The sequence below is a fragment of the Aotus nancymaae genome, unplaced genomic scaffold (assembly GCF_030222135.1).
Source record: "Aotus nancymaae isolate 86718 unplaced genomic scaffold, 86718_ANA_hifiasm-v0.15.2.pri h1tg000076l, whole genome shotgun sequence".
Classification (NCBI taxonomy): domain Eukaryota; kingdom Metazoa; phylum Chordata; class Mammalia; order Primates; family Aotidae; genus Aotus; species Aotus nancymaae.
Window position 1 is genome coordinate 3,826,853 of NW_026988491.1, and position 13,367 is coordinate 3,840,219.

Below are 13,367 nucleotides of genomic sequence, written 5' to 3' on the forward strand. Positions count from 1 at the left end.
TTTACCATGTTGTCCAGGGTGGTCTCGATCTCTTGACCTTGTGATTCACCTGCCTCAACCTCCCAAAGTGCTGGGATTGCAGGTATGCACCACTACGCCTGGCCTAGGTTTGCATTTTTATGGCTATAAGTATTCTCTTTCATGCCATGTAGGTCATACCCTGATTATGGGCTACGAGCCTGCTTTAACTTTTTCATTTTTTCTGGAGTTAGTCATTGCTCCCCTCACCCTGGCCCTCCTTTACTTTAGTTTGCCGTAACTATCACTTGTCATCCTCTTGTTCAGAACTGTAAAACTCTTCTCAGTACCTTCTAACCCACTGGGTAATGATTCATGTTTTTGTTGTTTTGTGTTTGTTTGGCTCTCCTGTAGCCTTACCCTTCTGGTACCATCTGGACCTGTCATTCAACAAGCTGCTTGCAAAGTCATTGTCCTGGGATTTCTTTTTCTTTCTCTAGTCTGTGGGAGTCCCTATGCTTGGATCCCATGCCTGCCTTTTCCTTAGTTTTATTTCCTTGTTTTGTTGTGGCTGACAGCAATGCCTGAGCTTGGACATAGCTGGGAAAATTTGAGACTTGCTTTTTTTGGGGAGAACATCTTCTATTCTCCCTCCCCTTCTTCTGCCCGTACAAGGTGCTGTCATGGTGAAGGGCAGCAGTGTTGTGGTCTCTGTGTGTAGAAAGCAGTAGCCACCCAGAGTGCTTGGGCTGCTGTGGCCTGACAGCAAGGCCGAGGAGGAGCAGCCATTGCTTCTAAATCCATTGCCAGTAAATAATTTTTGTCCTGGGAATGTCTTTGATGACAGTAGTCAATAACTGTAAGAGGTAGGTCTTTCAGAGTTCATGTAGCAAGTTGATTAAATCCTGACCTGTTTGCCCTGGTCCCTCACTTAGCAGTGCAGAGACCCAAGTGACTCACCAAAACAGCAAGAGATATGGTAGCAGGCCTGCTTCCAGGCCAGAGGCCATTTGTTTAGCCAGCAGTCATTTATTGAGCACCTGTTGGGTGCAAGGCTCTGGGTAGGGTGAAAGAAGAACTTCTCAGTAAGACTGCCTTTCTAGAAGTAGGTGCCCATCTTAGCGGGGAGGCTGTAGGAACCAGTAAGCACCATACAAAGCATCTGAGAAACAAGAAGTATTAGTGCATTCAAGAAAGCTCAATGGAAGGGGTGACATTTAAGTTGGTCTTGAAGGGCAGAGAATTCTAGGCAAAGGCATAAAATGCAAATGAACGTGACAGGTCTAGAGAAGGTGAAGGAGAACTAGTGTTACTGTGTTGATGTATTTTAACTCATTTAATCCTTAAGTATGTCTGTCTCTGTCCATATCAGTTAAGGCAGATGCTACAGTCTCCATTTTACAGATAAGATCCATATGGAAAACAGATAGGGACATAGAGTATGGAAGTACAGGCACTGGAGACTCAGAAGGATGGGTGGAAGGGAGTAGATTATGGGAAATTACTTAATGTACCATGTACATTATTCAGGTGATGGATACACTAAAAGCCCAGATTTCCCCATTATACAATATAGCCATGTAACAAAAATTGCACTTCAATTTATACAAATAATTTTTAAAATCAAGGTTTATAGAAACCAACTCATCTGCCTAGGTAATGTGCCTCGTAAAAGGCAAAAGTGAGATTTCAACACAAGATTGCATGATCTCAAATCTCATCCCTTCCTTCCCAAAATAGCCCTTGGAACAAAATAAGGAATGAGAGGGTAAGAGCCACAGTTATAATAGTCTCAAACTCATGATAAAGGAGTGAGTAGGCATTTTTCCTTCAATTGACTTAAGCAAGATGTTGAGTATCCCAAAGTTATTGCACAAAGACCAAAAGTAGCACGAAATCAAAGTTATAACCCAGGACATATTTTCTGTTACATCCTTGGACTTTCATTGTAGCTTATTAATTATTTGCATCAAGTTCTTCTGTGGATCTGCCCCAGAAGTTTTGCTTGTCTTCTCATTTCAGGCCATCCTTCCCCTTCGTATTCTCTGTTCGATGGAGTCTTTGTCAAGTTCCAGTCTAAGCTTAGTTTCCATATCTATTTGATTTTTTTCTCATGCTTTCATTAGTAGTTCTTTCTGATGTTCTTGAGTTCTTACACACAATTTGTCTGTTTTTAACTTTCATAAAAATAGTAAGGCAAAAACTTACTTACAAAAGTAAGTAAATAGTAAGGTAATAGTAATGTCAAGCATCTGACTAGGAAAGCCCTACCCATCCAAATATTTTAAGAAAATAAACTGAGAAATGCCTGTGACTTTTAAATGCTTAAATGCTACATTAAGTTCAAAGTTAACATGCTTGAACACCATACACTGAAGTATCCTATGATGAATGTTGAATGATTAGGCATTGAGAACCACACACAGGTCTTGTATGTAGTCACTGCCTCTACGTCACTGGCTGGTGTCAGCATGTGTGAATAACGCCTGGTTTTTACCTGATGACTGCAGGGATGGTGTAGAAGCGGTGCCTAGCCAAAACTCTGAGAGAGTATAGGAATTTCTTATGGAGAAGGTCCTTATTCTCTATAGATGATTGTTATCCAGATAAGGACCTTGGGATATTTTAAAATTAGAGGCTAATCATTCTTTTTTAAAAAATTGAGGCTGGGCACAGTGGCTCACGCCTGTAATCCCAACACTTTGGGAGGCTGAGATGGGCAGATCACGAGGTCAAGAATCGAGACCATCCTGGCCAACATGGTGAAACCCTGTCTCTACTAAAAATACAAAAATTAGCTGGGCATGGTGGTGCGCACCTGTAGGCCCAGCTATTCAGGAGGCTGAGGCAGGAGAATTGATTGAATCCGGGAGGCAGAGGTTGCAGCGAGCTGAGATTGTGCCTCTGTATTCCAGCCTGGTGACAGAGCGAGACTCTGTCTCAAAAAAAAAAATTGAGGCGCAGTCTTGCTATGTTGGTATGTTGGCCAGGCTGGTCTTAAACTCCTGGATTCAAACCATCCTCCCACCTAAGCCTCTCAGTAGCTGGGATTATAGGTGTGTGTGTCATTATACCTGGCTTAGGCCCTAGTATTTCTTAGGAGATGGTAGAAATAAAGGTTTCATTGGGGCTGTATCTTGAAAAATAAAAATGAAAGTAATGGTTTATTTTTAAATTTAAATTATAATTGCAGGCTTGTACTGATTTTTGAGAAAAAGAATGAATCTGTGTGGGCAGTGTTGGGATATTCTCAGCTAAATTGTGTAAGACTGTGGATGTGGCATCCTTCACTTATATTTGACTTCAGCAGCATAATCATCAAGAGTTGTTTTCTAGCCAGGTGCGATGGCTCACGCCTGTTATCCCAGCACTTTGGGAGGCTGAGGCAGGTGGATCACCTGAGGTCAGGAGTTCGAGACCAGCCTGACCAACATGGTGAAACCCTGACTCTACTAAAAATGCAAAAATTAGCCGAGCGTGGTGGTGGGCACCTGTAATCCCAGCTACTCAGGAGTCTGAGGCAGGAGAATTGCTTGTGAACCCAGGAGGTGGAAGTTGCAGTGAGCCAAGATTGCGCCACTGCACTCCAGCCTCGGCAATGGAGACTCTGTCTCAAAAAAAAAAAAAAAAAAGGGTGTTGTTTTCCAGGTGAGAGGACTCTCATTTTTTCCAAAGGTCTCCCTTAATCCTTTGATCATTCTCTGTGGAAGCTCCCATCCGTGTTTCTTCTTCTTTAATCCTTAACTAGATTGTTTGCCATTGGCTTTGAGTAGAATCCAGTTGTTGACTAATAGGACTTTTATGGACTCCGTTAAATTCTGCATTGGTTGCCAATTTACAGTTTTAGTTTGCAACTTATCTACATAGTTTAGTTACTATATCATCTGATATTCCAACAATCAGCAGGAGTTTGCTGTTGGATTAAATATGAGATTAAAATGTGTAAATTGGTCAGGCGCAGCAGCTCACACCTGTAATTCCAGCACTTTGGGAAGCTGAGGAGTGGAAGGATTGCTTGAACCTAGGAGTTTTGAGACCAGCCTGGGGAACATAGTGAGACTTTGTCTCTACCAAAAAAAAAAAAAAAAAAAAAGTCAATAAACGAGGTGGCAGGATTGCTTGAGCCCAGGAAGTCGAGGCTGCAGTAAGCTGTGATAGCACAACTGCACTCCCACCTGGGTGACAGAATGAGACCCTGCCTTAAAAAAAAAAAAAGTTAACATAGTAGATGTCCAATTAATGGGAAACACACCTCTTTCCCGGTCCCATAAAATGCAAACAAAATAGTATGTTCATTTGCATTTTATGCCTTTACCTAGAATACTCCATCCTTGGGACAGGTCAGTTCACTAAGGAATATTTTCACATGAATTTTCTACATATTTCACATAAATATCATAACTACTTCTACTTCCCTATAAAAGTATCTCCTGAGCTCATAACTTGGAGCCCTTGGGAAAATTTCCACCCTTTCTTAGGGTGGAGATGACTGGAGGCCTGGGGTGGGAGTGATTTCCAGAAGCTGATAGTGTCATCAGGGGCAAGCTGACAGAGACCTGAATCATATAATATGGCATTCAGTAGGTGGGTCAAAGGAACCTGTTAGATTAAATTCACAGACTTGCACTGGAGATGTAAGCTAGAATAAGGAGCCCAGGAGAGAAGGAATTTAGGGTAGAAATGGGAAGGTGGAATGGATGGCGAGGTAGGTTTTTTATCCTCTGAGATGCAATCTTGGTGGCTTTGTTACCCTCCACAAGAGGGTTAAAGCATCCCTCCCACTGGCACTTTAGAAAAATTCCTTTTGGTTTTAAAGGCTTTCATTGTTGAGCTGCTAACATTCACCCCAGCGTTGGGAAGATTTGATAGAGGAGTTTGGAGGACAGTGGGAAGGAATGACTGCTTAGGAAGGGAGAGATCCTGGCAATGAAGTGCAGCCCAGGGTGCTGGCCTGACAGCCTGAGGGGACCCTGATGACCCTGAGGGACCCCTGGGTGTGTTTGAGGCTTACATAGTTCAGATTTCTGCATGCCTGGACTCGCTCTCCACATGCCTTTCCTGAGGCCGTGTGTTCTGCTCCTCCAAGAGAGTAAGCCTCCAGCCTGGTCAGGCCCACTTCTGCCTCACTGGCTGCAGCGGGTCAGATCTCGTCTTTGGCTCCAGCTGCCTCTTGGTTCCCATTCCTTGTCTTCTCCCTGTCCTTCACATCTGCTGCTTTCCCAAGTCTCACCTTTTCTTCAGCTGCCCTCGACTGCCTCTCCATCTCTTTCTACCATAGCCTTATGTCTTTGCATCATGGATGTTAAGCACTTGCAGACATTTAGCTTTGCCTCACATCATGTTTACTGTAGCTTTATTGTCATGCGTGTGTATGTGTTCTCGCTAACTTAGCATCTCTCAAAGTGTGTCCCATGAAATCATGTGATCAGAGTAAATGCAAAACAAGTTTATAAACAAAGGGTAGGCAATGGTTGTTTTAGCAAAGGTTAAAAGCCTTTTTAGACCATAGGCCACTGCAGAGCTTTAATTGACACATGTGGATCCTGAGTCCCTATGAAGAGTTTCTCAGTGTTACTTACTTATTTAAGAACCTGTTTTTCATCTTGTGTGGTAGGTAGTATTCTGCAGGACACAGTTTCCTGAAGGACTTCTGTAATTCATGTAGGCTCTGGAAGGGTAGAAACTGCATTGTCCTTCACTGTGAGATCCCCATGTTAGCTGAGGGCAGTGCTAGGCAGGGCGTAAGTCATTCCTGAGTAAGCTCTTAGGAGAGTTGCTTTTTTTTGAGATGGAGTTTCATTCCTGTTGCCCAGGCTGGAGTGCAATAGCGCAATCTTGATTCACTGCAACCTTCACTTCCCAGGTTCAAGCGATTCTTCTGCCTCAGACATCCTGAGTAGCTGGGATTACAGGCATGTACCACCATACCTGGCTATTTTTTTGCATTTTTAGTAGAGATGGGGTTTCACCCTGTTGACCAGGCTAGTCTTGAACTCCTGACCTCAGGTGATCCATCCACCTTGGCTTCCCAAAGTGTTGGGATTACAGGCGTGAGCCACCATGCCCAGCTTTTTTTTTTTTTTTTTTTTTTTGAGACCGAGTCTTGCTCTGTTGCCCAGGCTGGAGTGCAGTGATGCAATCTTGACTCACTGCAACCTCTGCCTCCCAGGTTCAAGCGATTCTCCTGTCCCAGCTTCCTAAGTAGCTGGGATTACATGTTCCTGCCACCATGCCTGGCTGATGTTTGTATTTTTAGTAGAGACGGGGTTTCACCATTTTGGTCAGGCTGATCTCAAACTCCTGACCTTGTGATCCACCTGCCTTGGCCTCCCAAAGTGCTTGGATTACAGGCATAAGCCACCGCATACAGCCAGTTGCTTTTTTCTTTTTTTAAATCTTTTAAATTGTGAAATTCATATAAAATTCACCATTTTAAAGTATGAAATTCAGTGGCATTTAATATGTTCATGATGTTGTGCAATCTTCACTACCATCTAGTTGCAAAACATTTTCTTCACCCAAAAGGAAGCCCTGTACCCACTGAGCAGTCACTCCTCGTTTGCCCCCTCCCTGTTGCTCTTACCAACCACTAGTTTGCTTTCTGTCGATTAATTTGCCTCTTCTGGACATGTAATGGAATCATACAATATGTGGTGTTTTGTGCCTGGCTTCTTTCTTTAGTAAGGTTTTGATATAGATGCAAGGTCTCAGACCCGGATGATACCTCTGCTCCTCCAAAGCAATATTTTATCATTGGCCAAACCCCATAAATGTATAAGTAACCAGCCGGGCACGGTGGCTCACACCTGTAATCCCAGCACTTTGGGAGGTGGAGGTGGGAGGATCACCTGAGGTCAGGAGTTAAGACTACTAGCCTGACCAACATGAAGAAACCCCATGTCTACTGAAAATGCAAAAAAATAGCCAGGTGTGGTGGCACATGCCTGTAATCCCAGCTACTCAGGATGGCTGAGGCAGGAGAATCACTTGAACCTGGGAAGCGGAGGTTGCAGTGAATCAAGATCGCACCATTGCACTCCAGCCTGGGCAACAGGAATGAAACTCCATCTCAAAAAAAAAAAAATGTATAAGTAACCCAAAGCAGCCATTCATCTGGCATCCTCCAAGTTGTGTGGCCAGGTTAAAAATAACCTGGAATACTAGTTCCCATTACCATGATTTGACCTGGTACTTTGGGAAGCTGGCTTGAACTATGGTGGAGTGAGCTGGGTCTAGAGCCCTTTCCTGGAGGTCAGAGGTGCCTGAGCTGTTGACATAGTTGGTTCATCTGTCTTGCTCATCCTTTTTCTAGTCAGAGGTCTCAGCATTTCAGACTACTCATTGTTTAATAACTGTCGAACATTCTTGAGTGGGCTGAGTTCCGCAGGGGCATCCTGGGGAAAGGTTGCACCACCCATGGCACCGCAGAACCTCCATTGGCCCTTCAGGCAAACTCTGTGAGCCTGAAGGCTCATGCAAAATTGGACAAGACAGTGTCTCGTCCCAGGGCTCTCTGTCTCACATCTTGGAATTCCCAAGGGGTGGGATATCTCTCACCCACTATAAAGACAGCTGCTGGCTGCCCCTTGTAGCACCCTGTGCTCAGCAGTGATGACCTCTCACCTGCCTTATGAGCTTGTGCAACCCCTTTCCTGTTGTTTCATTGAATTGTCAAGGATCTCTCATCTTTGGCGTGCACCCTTTGCCCTCTACTCATTGCTATCTCTGGAGTCCAAAAATACCACTACTGAAGAGAATTACCTGCCTGCCTAAAATAACGTCTTTCAGTGCACCATCTTCTGCCTAAGAACCTGTAATACCATCGTGGCGTCCAGACTTTCTCCTGGTTTTTGAGCCCCTCTCTTTCCTTCTCAGTGTAGACAGTGACCCTTCCTACTCATCAAACTGGATAAATTCTTCTCCCTGTTCTACATCATCTCTTAGCAACTCCTCGCCAAGCTTGGAACCGATTTCCCTCTCTCATTTAGCCTTGATAAGTCTAACTCTGCCTTTGAAGCTCACTTGAGACTCAGCTGCTGCACAAAGCTTCCCCAACATTCTAGCAGCTCTTGCTGCCTGCACTAAACTCATGTTACACTTGAATACCACAGGGTTTAGAGCTGGAAAATTTTTTTTTCTAAGGATTTTATCTCTTAGTCTTCCCCCTTTGGATAGTCAGCTCTCAGAGGAAGGAAGGATAAAGTAAACAAGTGGCATGGGAAGGATTGTGAATCCAAGGGCCTGGTCACCTCTGGGTATGCCACTTGCTGCCTGTACTTATCTTGAATTTTTGTTCTCATCTGTAAAACAAGTAGGGGATAAGGTGGGCATATTAGTTTCCTATTTGCTGCTATAACAAGTTTCTACAAACTTAGTAGCTTAAAGCAACACAATTTATTCTCTTACAGTTCTGGAGGTCAAAAGTCCCAAACGGGTCTTCAGGGCTACATTCTTTCTGGAAGCTTGAGGGGGGAATCCATTTTCTCATCTTTGCCAGCTTCTAGAGGTCATCCTCAGTTCTTGATTAATGGCCCCCTCCTCCATCTTCAAAGCACATCAGCCTCTGCTTCTGTCATCACATCTCTTCTCCGACTTTCTCATGCTTCCCTGTTTCCCTTAAAAGGACCTTTGTGATGATTGTGTTGGGCCAACCTGGATAATTCAGGGAGTCTCTCTATCTCAAACTCAATCACATCTGCAGTCTCTTGCTATGTAAGGTGACTTATGCACAGGTTCTGGAGATTAGGACATAGATATCTTGGGTGCCATATTCTGCCTACAGTGGATTCTTAGGTCTCTTGTGTTTCTAACTTGTCATGACTCTAAAGACGTATTTCTTTCACTTATTTAAGAGCTTAGCACACACAGTGCTAGGCTTATCAACTTCTTGATAAGTTATGTTTATCCCTGAGGATTTCCTCTTCTCAGATTGTTATTAGGGATTCTAGGGCCTGGTACCACTTAATAATAGAACTGTGAGCAGAAAGCTTAGGGTTGTTCTGGTTTGACTGCACTTTTACACACAGCAGTTTGACACTGCCTATCTACCCATCTTTGATTTTGAAATTTTGATTTGCAAATTTTGCTTTGCAAATTTTGAAAAGACCTCAAAGAATTTTATCTGTTTCCCAGTAACCAGTGGTAGCCTTTAAGCAGCCTGTTAATTACACTGGTGATTTCTGTTGTATTTCTAGTAGTCTCTGCATAAAGTCGGGGATGTGTTTCCAGATCCTCTTGTGTAAGTTGAAGTAGACATGTTGTTGAGGTCTAGAAGCCAAACAATCTTGGATACTAACTTAGCTAGTCTCATCTGTAATTGCTACTTAGTGTTAAATTTATGGTATTTCACAGCAATTTAGATTGGCATTTATATGGGAATTGTGCTGTTTTCTTTCCCTCCATCCTATTGGGCAGTTTCCACTTTGGATCACCATCACTTACAAGGCAGTAAAAAAGCTTGCATGACATACATTTATAATGGCTCAATTGTGTTCTTCCCAGTGCTCAGCTCATTGTGCTGAAATACGATTCCCCTTGGGTTGAAAAACTGTCCCGCTCTTAAAATTTCAAGTTTTGAGGTTACTTTTGGCTGTAGTAGCTGAGAAATACACAGTGTGAGTCAGGCAAAAGTGTAGCTTGCCTGCTGAAGTTTTCTTTCCATTTTATCTCCTAGATGCACCCACTGGGCCTATGTAATAACAATGACGAAGAGGACTTGTATGAATACGGCTGGGTAGGAGTGGTGAAGCTGGAACAGCCAGAATTGGACCCGAAACCATGCCTGACTGTCCTAGGCAAGGTAAGCACCGGGCCCTTGGATTCACCGCATTTCTGGTTGGTGTTTTCCACTCTTCCATTTCAGCATTCCTCAAATAGCTGATTATGGAGAAAAGCCATGCCGGCACAGTGCTCTTTCCCAGCTGAAGTTGTATGACGTGGGGACTGAGACATGCCTTGCAGTGGCCCAGGCCAGTGTTTACAAGCCCAGACTCTGAGAGAGACTGCCAGTCTCAGAGTGGGCTCTACCTCTGGTCCACTGTGTGGCCTTGGGCAAGTTGCTTTCCCCCCAAGGAGTCTCAGTCTCTTGTCTGTGAAATGGGTTAATAATAGAGATACTTTATCTTATACTCTGGGCCAGATGTTTCAGAATTCTGAGATTTGGGGGATTTAGAAAGGCATTAAGGGGTATAGATTTTATATTAAGTAACCTCCAAGGGACCTGGGGAAGCACTTAGTAACCAAACACATTCTCATTTGTATAGCAAACCATAGGGATCTTCACATTAAGTGGGATAACTACAATCTAAATAGCCTCGTGTTAGTTCACGGCAGCTTTGCCTCCAGATGAGTTCAGGTCCTTTAAGTTTTGTTGCCGAATAAGTTATGGAAAAATGTTTGGGTTTTAGAGCTTTTTTTGGTTTCAGAATGGCAGACAGCAATTATGGTCCTGTATTAGAACTTACCTCATAGGTGGTTAGGAGGTGAGAGGAGATGCAAACGCCTCACACAAGAGTAAGTCCTCAGTAAACGTTTGCTGCCATTGGCTACCATCACTCCATTTAGAAGGACTGAAAAAGACTTTTTAGCCAAAAAGGTCAGCATTACTTTGACTGCAGTATAAGATATAAATTTACTTTGGAAAGCCACTCATCAACAGTCTTAAAATATGAGAGGTAATAGCCTGTTTTAAACTGGATGATTTTGTTTAAACTGCCTCATTTTGTAAAAAGGAAAGGTTCAGAGAAGGCGATTTGAATTTTGATTTTGTTGGGAGAAAGGTGTTCTCTCCTAAGGATAGTAGTACTTGCTGGATATCTTTTGTATTCTCAAAAGCTACCATTCTAGGTACCTTGGGGAGAGAGCTGGGACAAAAAACTGTCCTGGTTCCTGACCTCTGAAGGTTCTCTTGGGAAATCCAGGAGAAAGAAGGGGTGGTTGTGAAGCAGAGTGCTAGAGAGGGAGCCTTTCCCAGACTTGAAGTAGCCCCTGCCAGTGTCTCCTGAAAGACCTTTGACCTCAGGTACCCTTACAGGTCTAATCTGTTTGTGTTTTTTGCATCCCTCTTGTCTTCTGAATAATTTCAAGTCATTTGTCAAGTTCTCCTGCCCTTCATTGGAAAAAATAACCCCACAGGAATTATTAGCTGTTTGGTTTACAGTTCACAAAGTTGAATTGAGGTGTTTTAGGTGGCTCAGGCCCTGATACTTCATCGTTTAAATAATTGGCCAGAGTTGCTTAATGGTGGTAGGAGATCAATGACCCCCTTGAGAATATTTTAGTGTTTTCCTAGGAGAAATGCCAGCTACATCTACAGGGTAGGAACAGTGCTTTCCTTGTAGGTATTATACTCCTAATATAACATTTTCTCCTGTACCTTAACTGCTGCTATGCAGGAATCGGTTCCTTAGCTTCGTTTGCTTTGCCCCAATCTGATGGGGCTCCATCTTTGTGTCTCTTGCATCTATAATTGGGTTGGAACAGGGATCACAGGGTTACCCTATAGTTCTCCCATGGTTTAGCAGTGGGGGAACTTGTTGAAGTCACTCAGAGAACCCAGCTATTTCCTCCTCCGCCTGGAACAACCATGTAGTGGTTTTACTTGGATAGTTTTGTATGATTTGGCCTGCTGGCCCGTGAAGCCAGGGGGAATAAAAAACCCTAGGCATATATTGAATCATTAAGTGCTTCTTGAGTTTATTCATTCACCAAATATTTATTGAATGCAGAGGCCCAGAAACTGAGCGTGTGGTTCTACCTGCTTGCAAGCAGCAACCCCCACTGTTTCTCTGGGAAAGGCTGGTGGCAGGCAGCATTTACACATGGTTAGTCACTGCAGTTTGGCTTCGAGTTTACACCTGAATAAAATCATTAGTACAAAAGCTTGGGCCAAAGAAAGGCGGTTTCACATTTGTTTAAAGCCTGGTCCAGTGTGGGAGGTACCATGAATCAAGATCTCTCTGTTTCTCTCTTCATCCCTTTCTTGCTCTCCTGCTGCCCCTCTCTCTTTCTCTCATCATCTTCTTAAAGTGTGGTTGTTCTCAGTCTCAATTTCATTAACTACGACAACTGCGTTTTCTTGTTTTCTGAGCTCCCAAGGGCTGGTAGCAAAAAACTAGGGTAAAGGAAGGCGAAGTGATCCCCGTGGGCAGCTTAGTCCCTGCAGACTTCATGATTTTCCATCCATTTCTTGGCTCTTGGCTATGGCAAGAAGTGGGCAGTAGAGAGAGGCAGAAAAGGCATAGGCGGAAAGTTCAGCCAAGCTAGGTTGGGGGTGGGGGCTCCTTCCTGTGGATGTTGAAACTTGATGAAAACCCACGAAGGGAGGACTCTGTCCGCTGCAGGTGGGCCAGGCATTCGGAAAAGCCTGTGGGAGAATAGGGGTGGCCTAGACGCAGGCTAACCCCTCCCCAGGACCCACCCACCCACTCACAGACAATGCCACAGGGCAAACCTTGAAATAAGAGAGGAATGTCCTAAATGAAAACACGTAAATGCCTCTCCAGGAGTTCAAATAAAGTTTCATTTTAAAAGCAAAAGACATAAACTTGTCACCTCAGTTTATTACTGAGTGCTTTTGAACTTCTCAGAAAAGAACGCTATAAACTCAGGAGAGAAAAATGATTTATGATCCCCTCCTTCTCATCTTTTCAATTCTGTGGGAGGAGGTACCGACAGGATCAGCTAGGGAGGCAGAGTTGGGATGAGGGCAAGCCCCCGGGGGAGCAGCAGGCCAGGGCTCCAGGCCAGGCCCTACCTCAGACCAGGCATGGGCATATCTTTCCAGCTTTCTGGGCCTCTCTCTTGCACTTAATGTGAAGAGGCTGTTCTGGGTTCCTTGTACTTCTAATATTTTGAGCTCCTGAATCATCTTTAAAATCTTTCCTTGATATTCTGATTTGGAGAGTCTAGGTACAGCATTGAAAGACAGACTCTGTTACCTGTGACAGTTTAAGTCCTAAGAAGTTAAAATATAATAAAATTGACATTTCTTAGAGTTTGCTATTAAGTAAAGGTTTTGGCCAGGCACAGTGGCTCACACTTGTAATCCTAGCACTTTGGGAGGCTGTGGCAGGCAGATCACTTGAGGCCAGGAGTTTAAGACCAGCGTGGCCAATATGGCAAAACCCCGTCTCTACTAAACATACAAAATTAGCTGGGAGTGGTGGTATGCTCCTGTAGTTCCAGCTACTTGGAAGGCTGAGGCAGGAGGATTGCTTGAACTTGGGAGGCGGAGGTTGCAGTGTGCTCTGATTGTGCCATTGTACTCTAGGCTGGGTGACAGAGAAAGACCCTATCTCAGATAAATACATAAATACATACATACATAAATGAAAGTAAGGGTCTTAAATCATCCCCAAAGCACAGGAGTCTACGTTTATGCCCGGGAATTTTAGCCCTTTAATTCAATT

General features: G+C 43.8%; 1 protein-coding gene across 1 annotated transcript in view; it reads left to right on the forward strand.

Annotated features, from left to right (window-relative positions):
• Positions 1–13,367, forward strand: part of ZNRF3 (zinc and ring finger 3) — a 170,914-nt gene that overhangs the window by 91,808 nt on the left and 65,739 nt on the right. The window contains exon 2 of the mRNA XM_021666151.2: positions 9,632–9,757. Coding sequence (XP_021521826.2) covers positions 9,632–9,757 — 126 coding nt within the window. The remainder of the gene's footprint in view (positions 1–9,631; positions 9,758–13,367) is intronic.